General features: G+C 37.9%; 1 protein-coding gene across 2 annotated transcripts in view; it reads right to left on the reverse strand.

Moving 5' to 3' along the window:
* LOC113059164 (semaphorin-6D-like) overlaps nucleotides 1-13,113 on the reverse strand; it is a 71,558-nt gene extending 58,445 nt beyond the window's left edge. Inside the window, exons 1-2 of one of the 2 annotated variants that reach the window (XM_026227448.1) lie at nucleotides 12,997-13,107; nucleotides 6,597-6,774 (exon numbers count right to left, since the gene is read on the reverse strand). In XM_026227448.1, the coding sequence (XP_026083233.1) occupies nucleotides 6,597-6,637 (41 nt within the window). In that variant the 5' untranslated portion in view covers nucleotides 6,638-6,774; nucleotides 12,997-13,107. Of the gene's footprint in view, nucleotides 1-6,596; nucleotides 6,775-12,996 lie in introns of both variants that reach the window. The other variant, XM_026227449.1, reaches the window with a different exon arrangement.
* Between the last annotated feature and the right edge of the window lie 662 nt (nucleotides 13,114-13,775).

Raw genomic sequence — 13,775 nt, forward strand, 5'->3', positions numbered from 1 at the left:
AAATATATATATATATATATATATAAATAAATTCATAAAGACATCACTCATCATAAAAAAAATATATTTTACCAATGCATCAGTTCTGTGATCTGTGGTGATCTGGAATATGTGAGTACAGACAAACATAATTTCAACTAAAATCTTAATGGTTTCAGATTGTTCCTGTCTGATCTCTCTAATGACAAGATGCCAGCTGGTGTCACTTCCTTTAATCTGATTAATTGGAAACTTTATGAGGTGGCACCTGGTCAAGAGAGAGAGAGAGAGTGTGTGTGTGTGTTTATGTGGAATATCAGTGTGCTAACAAGGCATTCCAAACACATGCTGAATGATGACACAGATTCCTCTGGTTTTCCAATGGGATAATCCCACATGTAATCCTAATCTCAATCTCCAACCCTTAATCTCAAACCCAGACCTGATTAAAAGATCAAACGTGGCTCAGAAACCACTTTAATTAAGGCTCCCATCACCATACCAATTTAATATATTAATATTTTGCATCTCTTCTATGATCAGTTAATTATCTAGACTCAACACATTTTAGCAGCGCTACAGAGAGAACCTTCAACCAAATTCATCTTTAGTTCCACATCAAAAAATAATGAAACTTCATTCACGCACCCCCACCATGCTTTGCATCACTGAAGGTTGAATATGCACAAGCGCAAATTAAATTCTACAATCAGGATTTACTGGAAAAGTTTCGGTCTGTTTCTCACCCAAAGCTATTGTAAGCCTTGAAATATAAAGCATGAGTCATATTCACTAATTTATGGTGTGCTTTTTTCCTTTTTGACAGCTTGACAGGTGAGTAAATGATGAGAGAATTTTCATTTTTGGGTGAATTGTCCCTTTAAGCGTTAGGGTTTTATGCTCTACTAAAGTTCCTGAGCTACAAACAGAGGAACAGTGTATGTTAATGTGTTTGTGTGTGTCTGCATAAAATAGACTGAGCATGTGTGTTTAACGCCCTTTCTTTGGTGCCATAAAGCGTGTGTGTGTGTGTGATAAATGCTCTCCGCTTGTCAGATTTGAGATTCTCATTAGTCTGAGCAAGAGGCAGTGAGGGGCCATTACTCCTCTGCCTCACTGACGTATGTGTGCGCATGTTTTCAGCAGCGTATGGTGGTCTTCTGAAACAAGAATACAAAATGTGCTCTGTCTTTTTTTCAGTCATACATAAATTCATCTGGAAATCCCTTACACTTGTTAAGAAGCAACCAATACAGTGTGTGTATGTGTGTATATATATAAAACAATAATTAAATGAAAAGTGTTATTAAAATTTGAATTGAATTGGCCACACTCAAGAAGCAGCGAAAAAAAAAAAAAGAAATTTGCAATGACAGGAAAAGGAATTAACTGGATAACAAATCAAAGGTATTCCTTATACAGGTAATGACATTCTGGGAAATTCAGGTAAGACTGCATAACATTTTAGATTAGGGAACATGATTCACTTTTTAACTAGTTGCTTATTAGCATGCATATTACTAGCATATTTGCTGTTTATTAGTATTTATAAAGAACATATTAATGCGTAACTATATTGTAGATCCCTTAACCCTACCCAACACCTAAATAGAACTACTACAACAACTGCCTTACTATCAATAAGCATTAAATTAGGAGTTTATTGAGGGAAATACCAACAGTGAATGTGTTTTGTTGTTATGTCTGTATCCAAAAAAAAAGTAGACCCTTTACAGATTCGATTGATGTATTGCTCTTATCTGTACGATTAAAACTGAAAGTGTAATTTAAGTTATTTTCGGGGTTATCAGGAGAAAATGACTCATAACGCGTATCCGCGTTAATCGACTCCAGAGGGTTAATCTAAAGTGTGATCAACATTCAAATATATTTATTTTTTTTAAACCATTCTTGACAAACTTTCACTTGTGCTGTTAAAATTACACTTATTTGGGTTATATGAATTAGTATGAAATTGATAGATTTTTATGAATATTAATTGAGAAAGGTTTTTTCCATTTACAACCCAATTCCCGAATGCAAGGAGAATTTAAAATCAACTGAAATGTAAAACACTAAAACTAATTTTTAGCAGACAAAGAAACATTTGTCAAGAAGTTTGACAGTTTATAGACCTTATATAATAAGACAGAATGACAGTATGTTAGACAAAGATAAAACGATCAACAGATAAAACCATAGAAAAATATATAGAAAGATAGTAGGGCTGTCACTTTTGTGAAAAAAATCATTTTCGATTATTAAGACATAAGTGTTCATTGAACCGATTGTAAAATCGATTTTCCATGTCGTCTAAAAAAAAAAAAAGACAAGTCAACAATATTTCTTATTTATTGGAAGAAGTTTTGTGCAGAATAACAAACAGCAAAAATATATGTGCAGAGGGGACGGCTGCCATAACAAATGAAAAACATCAGTGCAGGCTTCAACCCGGGTGCATTTATGATTTAGGCAATTAAAAAATCTTCAAGATTATTTTTAATAATGATTCAATCCATTTCAAACAACTGTTCAAAAAATTTAAATTTAAATTAACTTTTCTTTTTTTTTTCTTTTTTTGAATGTAACCGACACTATTACACATTTATTGTACAGGAAAACAAGTCGATCAACATTTTCAGGGTCCTGTGCAGAGCGTTTTTTATTCACTATGTCCAGCTGTTGAGAAGACGCGCTCTGAGGACAGTCCCAGGGACAGTCAGATAACATTACAGCTACGCAAGGTGGGGGTATTACTCACAATTTTCCACCACAAAAGCCGGTCGCTGTCAGCTTGCAATGGTCCTTTTCATAACTCAGAATCTCCTGTAACTAGATGCACGAATGAGGCGAATTCACTTCTACCGCGCCGCGAGACCTCCAAACGCGCGTAAACGCATCTTTACATTGACTTAACACTGAAATCATTCGCGCCAGACGCTCTATTCGCATTTGGTGTGAACGCAACGCATTATAAGAGGTCTTATAGCCGCATAAAATTGCTGGTATTTTCTGTCTAGCTTTCACAACGCATTCTTCACTTTCGGAATTCTTTATTTTCTTTTTCTGCTTGTTTGTGAGTTTTGTTACATATATATTTTTTAACTGTTTAATTCTTTTAAAATTAATAGTGTACATATTTGGTTAAAATCGATTCCCTATTTAAATTTTGAAACTTTTTTTGGTTGGTCAGATTGTGCAATCGATTTTCGAACTATAATTGACAGCCCTAAAAGATAGTGATAGAATCACAGATAGACAGATAGATAGATAGATAGTTAGATAGACAGATTGATTTGTGGACCAAGGTGGAAGAATGGGTCATTTCTGATTACTACTTTTCCCTCTTCCTGTCATTTCATCTCAACTTCCTGTGAGGTATGGCCAATTTAGTTCAAATGAACACAGATGAACTGAAACGGAGCCAATTCTGCACAACCCTGCTGTGTTAGATGGGGGGAGAGAGAGAGAGAGAGAGAGACAGACAGGGCACAATCTACTAGAGTGCAGAATCCCTGTGAATAGAGTCATCCAAATTGAATCAATACATAAAGGCAGCGCCTGGTCACGACTGGAGTTTTAGTAGTGGGACCAGAAGTCACATACACATACACACACACTGGCCGTCTTAACACTGCCTGCAATTTGAAGACATCTCGATTTATAATGGCTTAGACTGCCACCATATCGCTGTAACACGAAACTTACCGCAGACACACAAACTCAGCACGTACATTAATCTTACACGCATACAAGCCCGTATCCCACAATCACCAACATCATTTACGGCCTTCAGATACGACTCTTCCCAGAAGGAGCTCGGATCCTTCGGCTCTCATGCTACATGCAACAAAGAGCTTATTTCCAATGAGAACAGAGAACGGAATATGCTTTGAAATTGCAGCGAGTGGCGACACGAGCCTGGAAGTGGAATATTATGAAACATGAAGAAGAAAGGCACGGGGACACCAAACAATATGAGCAACGAATCGATGAGAAGCAATAAATAGCCAGTACAAGAAACAGAGAATGGGCTAGCGTGGTGCTGTGGTTAAAAATGGAGTCTGTTTAAGACTCGGCTGATATTTCTCAATCATCCACCACTGAGTCAAGAGCAGACTGTTATGAGACACCAATACATTTCCCAGACTCTCAGGTGTGATGGATGGATATTTCTGCCAGTAAATATTGTACAGGGTGAATGTTATATATTTTTCAGTGAGGACAAATCAAGCAGTTCAGATGGACTCGGTGAGTCCCATGGATGGGGTCCTCGGTGTCCAGAGCTAATAATATAGCAAGTAGGAGGAGATTGAAGCACATTCAGACCTTGAGAAACACTCAGATTTCTAGAGTGCCTGTCCTATCAACAGATGAAAGACTTGAGTCTTCCTCAATACCCCTTTGGGCAATGAGGGACCAGTGAATGAAATGAAAGGGGCCGGTTGAGAGTGTCATGAGGGCAGGGATTCTCAATGTTACTAAGTGAAGTGTAGGGGCTGAAAAAACAAAACAAAAAACAAAAACAAAAGTGAAGTCTTTTAATCTTTTTCTGTTGTTATTATTCTTTGCCATTCTCAGTGTTAACCCTCAAAGTCCGAGACAGCCGCCCGCGGCTAAAAATAACAGTTATTCTTTAATGTTTAATAACTTTTGAACCGCTTATCCAATCTGAATGCTTTAAAAAGTGATGTATTTATCTCAGTGGATATACAGAAGTGCCATAGTGTACGTGATTACGTCATCGCATTTTGACTATGATGCTGCATAGTTTGTGTTTATTGTTCACACTCAGATTGAAAATATATTTCTCAGAAGAAAATTATTATTTTTTTGTTTGGTTTTGTTATAAAATAACACTCTTTCCGTTTTCTTCACTCATTAAAAAATAGAGAGTAGGCAGTTTACAGAAGACAGCAGTGAAACTGTATTGAAGGCTGTTCATCAGCTGAACAAAAGTTTAAGTTTAAAAAGTGAAAATCTGCACCAAAATATGGATTTCATTTTATTGTCCTTCAGACAGTCTTGATCTCCTGATGGCAAAGGCAAAAAGGCTTTCTGTCTTTGAATTTCACTTGCACTGAGCTGGAGGATCTGACGGGAGCTGTCCGTGAAGGCACAGGCCAATCCTAGACCTAAATTAAGGCCTTTACTGATGCAGCCCAATAAGCATAAGATGGCATCTGCGAGAGAAGGCCCGTCAGATCCTCCGGCTCAGAGCAGGTGAATTTATTTGGGTCTACCACTTGACTTTTTGTCCCATAACTCTTAGGATCTTTTAAAAAATTTAAAATTATTGTCTTACTGCGTTCAACCTCAGCAGCGGTGGCGCATTGCGAGAGCCCTTGATTGTGCAGCTCAACAATCCTGCCACGTTCAAAGTTCATACTTTTCACTTTTTAAGGCTATGGTCTCAAACTTTTGATCTGCCGATGAACAGCCTTGCACACAGTTTCAATGCAGTTTTCAATAAATTAAATGAATCTCAATTTTTTTTTCTACAACCTATACAAGGTTGTGCATGAATAATCCAGAGGTCTAGTTATGTCTTAAATAGAATTAATTAATCTCTTGCCAATTATATTGGACCCAGGGCCAAGTCTAAAAGTAGAGTGCTGTGATTTATTCTTGTTATCTGTGAAAACAGTTCAGGTCAATCAGATATCCAGCCCACTACAGAAGACTGATTGACATTATAGAAAAGAAAAAAACAACAAGAACAAAAAAACCTTTGCTTTTGGTGTAAAATGTGAAAAATGCAAAATGCCCCGGGCCACATTTATCTACGGTCCAGGTCAAGGGAGTCGAGCATTATTTAAGCAGTACTGTGACTGAAGTAGAATGTCAATGGACGCATTGCAAGTTACCTGCTGCAAAATTTAACGAAACATTAAACAGAGTGTGTCCATGCTTCGACTCACTCTCACACACACACCGACCCCATGAATATTACAATGTGACCCACGAGGCATAAATGCAGTGAGTCTGAGAGCAGCAGAGCAATGAAGGTCTGCCAGTTCGATGGCTGGTCTAGCCGCACAGACACTGTTCGATAGAAGCTTTCATTTGGATTTCTGAATCACCCTGACAGTGAAACCACTGGCGAAAGAATGTCAGCGAGGGCCAGATGCCCAACAGTGAGTGTGCATCAATGTGTGTGGAAGAATGCAATTGCAATTGCTCTCACGTGTTGTGCTATTGAAAAAAGGCAGACAGAGAAGAGATAAGAAGAGGGCAAGAGGTAAGAGTGATTCACTGTGTCTCTATCATACAATTATCAGATGAGAGGGTGTGAATATCTCGCGCTCAGGCCAAAACCCTTTGTGAATAAAAAGCACTTCTCCATGTCTAATATGCACATTAATCACAAGCTTCTGTTGCTCTTCTGAGCCCTTTGTTAACACTTTACACTGTGTTAACAAAGGGGCTTCAAAATCATTCTGTTTTCGAGCAGACTAACAGGACCGTGGAAGTGAAAAACACTTTAAAATGATTAAATAGGAACATGACAGTAAATGAATAATGCACCACTCTGTGGTGATTCATACACCTTATGTAATATATCTCACTAGCTAAACACGAAGCAGTTTGGCTTTCTTACATGCACTCGCACCTACCCCTCTGGCCACAGCTCAGTCTGCAGTATCACGGCAGCCATCTAACCCTCTGCAGGCATCGGAAATGGCATCTTGCTCCACTTCCACAGCATTTGGCGGAGACCAGGAGGAGAAGAGGAGGGGAGGGGTATCATGCTAAATGCATTTATCTGCTGTTGGCAGGTTTTCAAGCCCACAGCTGAGGCGAGATCAGACAAGAGAGAGTTAGGGATCCCTTTGTGGCCCGATTTTGATTATTTTTTCAATGCTGTATCTGTGTATATACATCAAAACAGTAATACTGTAAATTTAAAATATTATTATTATTATTATATAATTATTAGTTAACACATTTTTCTCCATAATTAAATAAACGCATTATATATATATATATATATATATATATATATATATATATATATATACACATACATACACACACACACACACACACACACACAGACACATATATATATTCCCGACCTCAACATTTTAACCATAGTGTATGTTACGTGTATGTGAATCAGGATGTGTTATGAAACTTTTATGCCATATAGAGACAAAGCAGATGAGGAAGCCAAATAGGAGGGAACTTGACAGATAAAAAGAACAGAGATCAACCAATCAGAGGAGTTCTCCAGGTCTTCAGACTATTCTTCCACCTGAAGAGAGTGAGACAGGTTCTGTTTAGGTTTAAGAGTGAGGCGGTCCCATTGGAAGCATTTCAGGAAGGCAGTATTATTCTGAGCAATGGTATGGTATCTTCTGACAGAGGGGAATTCTTCATGTTGAGGAGACACTAATGATGTGGACATTTACAGCAGAAGAGTTTGCTTAATGACAGAACACTGTTCTCGGCAGCTCTTGACAAACATCCAAAGAGTTATCGCATATACGTATATCCAGGTAGGTTTAAAGTTGAAAACAGATTAAGTGTTTATCTTTCTGATAGATTCACATTAATTCACACATCAACACACCTAACGGCTTATCTAAGTCTCTATGCTGGTTGTGAATGCCCAAAGGGGGCGTGTGAGAGACATCCAGGACTGACAGACTTGATCCTAGATCAGCAGTGGGTGAATCCCGACGGATGCATCGCATCAGAAGATCAATATACCACTTAATGCCGCACTGTTGCTGAATAACAATGGGCCGTGAGAAAGCTTTTCACTCAGCACCTCCCAGCTGATACCAGCCACAGCCCATAATTGCTTTAGCAGACAGTTATGGGTGTTACATGTCTGGAATGATGTTGCAGTAAGGTTGCAGAGAGCTTTCGATGGTATCTCAGTCAAGTCTTAGAAAGGTTTTTGCAAGCATGCTGCAAGGCCTGCTGTAAAATAAATTAATCTTATTAAATTGAAACTTGCTCCATATTATTTTGCCAGAGAACTACCAAGATTCTCACAGGAATATTCATCAAAATGATTCAGGTGAGTCAGGTGGTTGCTGTAAGGGGCATTTAATTGATCCAAGTAACAGGAAAGATGTTTACACTGAATTTCAAATAAATACTGTTTTGTTTTTTGTTTTTTACATACTTTTCATCAAAGAATCCTTTTTAAATAAAAAAAAAAATGTATGACAGTTCCACAAATATATGAGGGATCACAATTGCTTTTCTTGAGCACCCTATCAGCATATAAGAAGCTTTGCCATCACAGGAATAAAATACAATTATATGGTAAAACATTTTAAAATATTTTATGAGAGAAATTTTTCTTTCTCGCATTCAAAAACCTCAAACAATAAATTGCGCAAAACCTACAAACAAACAAAACTAATACAATTTCTAAGACTTTTCAATGGTTTATACATTTAATGACTTCTTATTAATGTCCTGGAAATTCTACAATTGCTTAGCATTTCAAGGTTTTCCAAGACTTGGGGAACCCTGAATTAAACAACGATAGTTTCACACTTGGTTACACACACAATTCAATTCAAGCACATATAAAGCATATACTAAAGAAAACATTTAACAAACTCACAATACATCTAACACCTTTTATCAGGAAAATGCAGTTTTTCTTTTGTTTCTGTTTGTTTTTACTACTCCATATATCCCTTACATTAATCCACCAAAGAGCCTGCTTCACTCAGAGCGCGTTTGGATTAGCACAATACGGTCTGTTTTATTATATTTTAAGACTGTATTATAAAATGCACGGTGTCAAAGTGACGGAGTATAATCCAGTGGTTGCATATCACTAGTTGTTGTGACAAAACAGGAGGAGGAGCAGTAATGTGGATTACAAAAGTATGGCAAATGAGTGTGAGGATGTCTCTGTGTGTGTGAGAGTTATTTGGGTATCTATTAGGATTACAGAAGCAAGACGTGTGTTACTCTGGAGGATGTAATTCGGTCAGAGTTAGAGTTCTGCTACGGGGTCACCCCTCTGTGGAGCCATCTGCATCCTCCTGCCTGTTAGTCTCAGGACACTGAAGCCCAGAACTCAAAAAGGCCCAGGGGAACGAATGCGCACGAATAAATACACAGAAAAAAACTGGACGCTGGTAGTTAGGAGCCAGGAAGTGATTCCTGAGTGCCAATCTGCTGGCGAAAATGGGAATTTAACCCAAAGATTTTCCAGTGAAGCCAAGTGCTATCCTGTCAGGGTGTAGAGGAACCAATCAGATTATTAGGTTTTTGTAGCTGACAGAGTTTGCTTGAATCCTACTGTATGCTCCAGAGCATAGAGTATGGTACATGGAATATTCACAGAATATTAATTTTTTGGGTGAACTATCCCTATATGTAAATGTTACATCTTGAATTATTCCAGTTATGCATTATCTCTCCTAGCCAATTCTTTATAACAGGGTTTTTTCAATCATAGAAAAGAAGACAGATTATGTGGAATATGCTATTGAAGACTTTAAATGGCATACAGACAGTCCAACCATTGTATTCAAGTCTAAAGTGCCTTTCCAAATGACTGCCCTGAAATTTCCTATTTGCTGAGATGTTGCAATTCATCGTAGACCCTCTGTGGTGGGCAACAATGAAGCCGAAGGAGTGAGAGTATCAGATGGTCGGAGTCATGAAGTCAAAAGGCCAAAGAGTCAGAGAATCGGGTCTCTTGTCCTCACAGCAAGATAAAAAAGGCACACTTCTCATATAGCAGCAAATCACACTTAGTGTATGTTTGAATGTGTGGTGCCAGATATGAAGAGGAGTGAAAGAAAGGGATTCATTCATCTCTCAGACCCCATTCACACCTGATTTTAACATCCATCTCTAGTTTGCAGCTCTAAATACAGGGGTCCAACGCATCTTGCACAATCGGTTCACTGAACACATTTGAGGAACTCACCAACACATGTGGTCATGTATATAGTGTAAACGCTAATGCTTTCTGTCAGCAAAATACCGCCTACCCATGTAACATGTAATCACTGCTAGACATGGAGGATTTTACATTCTATGCCAACGGGTTACAGCTTTAAAGTCAACATGAAACAAATAAATTCAACAAATTCACAAAACCAAGAGACTTCTGTAATGTATTCAATGGGTATTCAATGACAAACATCAGGTAGGATCTGATTTTAGGATCATGAAAAGGGGGGTTTCCATACCAGAATGGAGACAGAAAGTAATTGTGGATGACCAGTTTCAGGTTCCCATTGGCTGAAAAGGTTAGTGATCTTGATAACATCAGCACAAAAGCAAAGTTATTTAGTGGCAGAGAAAATAATTATATTTTGATTAAAGACTATAAAAATGAATTTTTTTGCCTTTGAATAGCATGCCAAATGAGTTATATACAAAATACCCAGGAATTTAAAATAGAGGGTTTTGATTTCATGTTGACATAATATTACCATCCTTTTGCATACACTTAAAGTATGCATGCACAAGAATTTGATTAAACTAAACTACATAAAACTTGTCTCTTTCTCATTCACCATTGGGATTCACATCAAAACACCAAAAAACATCTACATTTGCAAGCTTTCTCACCTGACCTTTCACAAAGTTGGTATGGGCCTTTCCATTAGCATGCTTCCAGACCTGCAGGGCTCAGCTCTATACCAGATCATCCACAGCACACTGAGAACCGTCGGGATAAACCGTTTAATGCAATTTGACTGAATACCGCTCCGAGTGATTCTTTGTTGTCATCAATGACTTTGGATGAAAATGTGGATTCCAGGACAAAAGGGAAGGATAGAGAGAAATCTAGAATGAGAGTGCTTTACACTATTGTTTCTGCTCAGAGGTCAGCAGCAGGGAAGTGAAAGACAGAATGAGTGAATGAACAATGGTGCGGCTCAAATGATGTGAGGGCATGTCAGTTTTAGTCAGAGCCAAGTGTTTAACCAGAAAAACAAAGGTCGTTTCATTGCTTGCCAAACACTCATTATACGTTTCTTTACGGGGTGAATGGTATTACCAAAACCTTTTTTTATCATCATACAGTATCAGTTCTCCCTCAGAAAAAAAGAAGAAAAATTTAGATAAAATGTTAAATAAAAATAGTTGAATTATGAGATATAAATGTACAGTTATGGAAATGAAAGGTGCTGTATTTTTATATATATTTATGAAACCTGTCATTATGTCTTGACAGTAGAATATGAGACAGATAATCTGTGAATCAAGCTCCTCTGGCTCCTCCCAGTGGTCCTATTGCCATTTGCAGAAACTCCATCGCTCCCGGTAAAAAACAACCAATCAGAGCTGCGGTCCGTAACTTTGTTTGTGTTCAAAATGTAGAAAAATGTATATAATAAGCGAGTACACCATGAATCCATTTTCCAAACCGTGTTTTTGGCTTGTCCTGAATCACTAGGGTGCACCTATAATAAGTGTTTATAATCTGACTATTTTAGATTGCTTCGGGGATACCGCGGCGGAGTAACCCAGTACTTTGTGATTCTTCAATAGAACATAAACAGAGAGAAGTAGTTCCGGCTACGATGTTCTTCCGCAAGACGCAAGCAGTTCTGTTTATTAACCGCTAGAGCGTCAAAAGTTCCCTACCCCAGCTTTAATGTCAGCAATTTTATAGCAAGATACAGACTATATACATTTATGGGGAATAAAGCCAATATTGTACAACAAAGGGCCATACTGACATATACAGATGCAATTAATAAAAATGGACTGAAAAACTGAGATATAAAGTCAAAATTTAAAATATCGTCACAGTGAAAAATCTCACAGACAACTGAAAGATATAATTCACAATTATGAGAAACAAGTCACAATTGTGATACCTAAATCATATTATGAAGTTCACTTCTTTTTATTTAAAAGCACAATGTTTTCACTGCTAGAGTTAGCATTTTTAAAACAATAAAGGTGAAGCTTGATGATGCTATAGAGAAGAGTGGAATGATGGGAGATAACTTTCACCATCCAGAGATGTCCAAATCATGTTCACGGATGTAATATATATATTATTATTATTATCTATACATTGATGATGAATCTCCAATAACATCACACGCACATCATTGTTGTTTATGATGAAGGAATTCGCGAGAGAGCAGAATTCAGTCAGCGAGCACGCGGACTGAACAACAAAACTCCGGTGTTTTAGCAATGACACATCTGAGCGCCTTTGATTGGTCGTTGCATTCATAAGCTCAATAGACTTGTGTGTGATTGGTTTTAATGTGCAACATTGTAAATACGCGGAAAAAGAATCATGGTGCAACACAAAGCAGATCTAAATTTTATGCTGCAGTCAACAATTTTAATTTATTTTTATTCACGACTGCCATAATGGAAATTAGTTTAACTGTACAGCACATTTAGGTCTGCGTGTGTTGCATAGTTTCTAAAAGCGGAAAAAGATAGCACGGATATTATGTCTTTGATCGGCGATAATGAACATGGACAAGCCATTATTTAAAATTGGAATTTCTCTAGATTTACAAATCCTTGGGAACATTTGGGTTAATGTAAGTTCACATGTGGATATGTGGATATTTTATTATAAAAATCTTACATATTGTGCCTTTAACAGTATAAAGTGTTCCTATCTATACTGTGACGTAAACAGCATAACCGAATCTCTACCAGTTGCTAATGATATACTGTATACTGACATATCGTCCAACTTTAGTTCCTCAAGACAATGGACAAATTTAAACAATGGACTAATGTAGTAAATTGGATGAGCGTAGATATCTCTCTGTATCTCAAGTGCCTATCAGACATGTTTACTTAACGACGCGATCCACTAATGCAATCCAACTAGAGTGGGTTGCATCAGATCTGACATGTCGATCCACGTCTGTTAGTTCTGCTGATTTTGAACCGATGCTGAATCTCTGTAAACTGCTGCGTCTACAATTGATTTTGTTTGCCATGACGAAGAGAGGAAACATGAGCTGGCGTGTCCATGATGACAGTTAAGAAACCTGAATCACTGTAAATAGAGAGAGACTAATCCAAACTCACTGTTATCCTTTCAGGAGAGGAGCAGTGGTGGAAAAGCTTTGGCTGTCACTGGTGTTCAAGAGGGTAGATGGCTACGCAAGACCAAAGAGATTTTCACTCGAGATCCTGAGAGAAAGAGAGAAAAAGAAACAGACAAAAAATAACATAAATATATGTGGATCTGGCTGTGTTGGAGATTTGTAGACTAATAAGCGCTGGTTTGTAGGCGACTCATGTTAGCAAGAAACGTGAACCGGCCAGTGACCCGTGACAGAGGAAGATTCAGAACTCGCCACTACTCAGAAAAAAAATCCCTCTAACGCTCTCTCGTAAACACACATGGCATAACCCTAAACAGGACCAGATGTTTCTGCTGGGAGCTTAAACCCTATGTGTGTGTGTGTGTAAAAACGAAAGCAACAGCAACTTTCCATTCATTAACCTCTTCTATCAAAAAATGGCAAGATAATCACAGCGGCAATTTGTGTTTTAATACACAAGACATACTGTAACTCAATGCATTTCTATATGCATCAGTCTATTCATTCATTAACCTTAAGTGGGTCCTTCGATAGGGGAACATTACATTTTAATAGAGGGGTCTTATACAGCTGTGCAGCACTAAAACAGTAACTGTGAATCATGGATTCTATTAACCGACTGTGTTATTCCACACTCCTGAATCTTTTAAAACCCCTGGTGAGTTTGGGGGGCGACTGGCTGGATTTCCCGGAATACATTCGTGCAAGGCTATCACATTCTGACCGCGGTTAGCCCTGCGAACCACTAGTGAGTTATCG

The sequence above is a fragment of the Carassius auratus genome, chromosome 41 (genome assembly GCF_003368295.1).
Source record: "Carassius auratus strain Wakin chromosome 41, ASM336829v1, whole genome shotgun sequence".
Classification (NCBI taxonomy): Eukaryota; Metazoa; Chordata; class Actinopteri; order Cypriniformes; family Cyprinidae; genus Carassius; species Carassius auratus.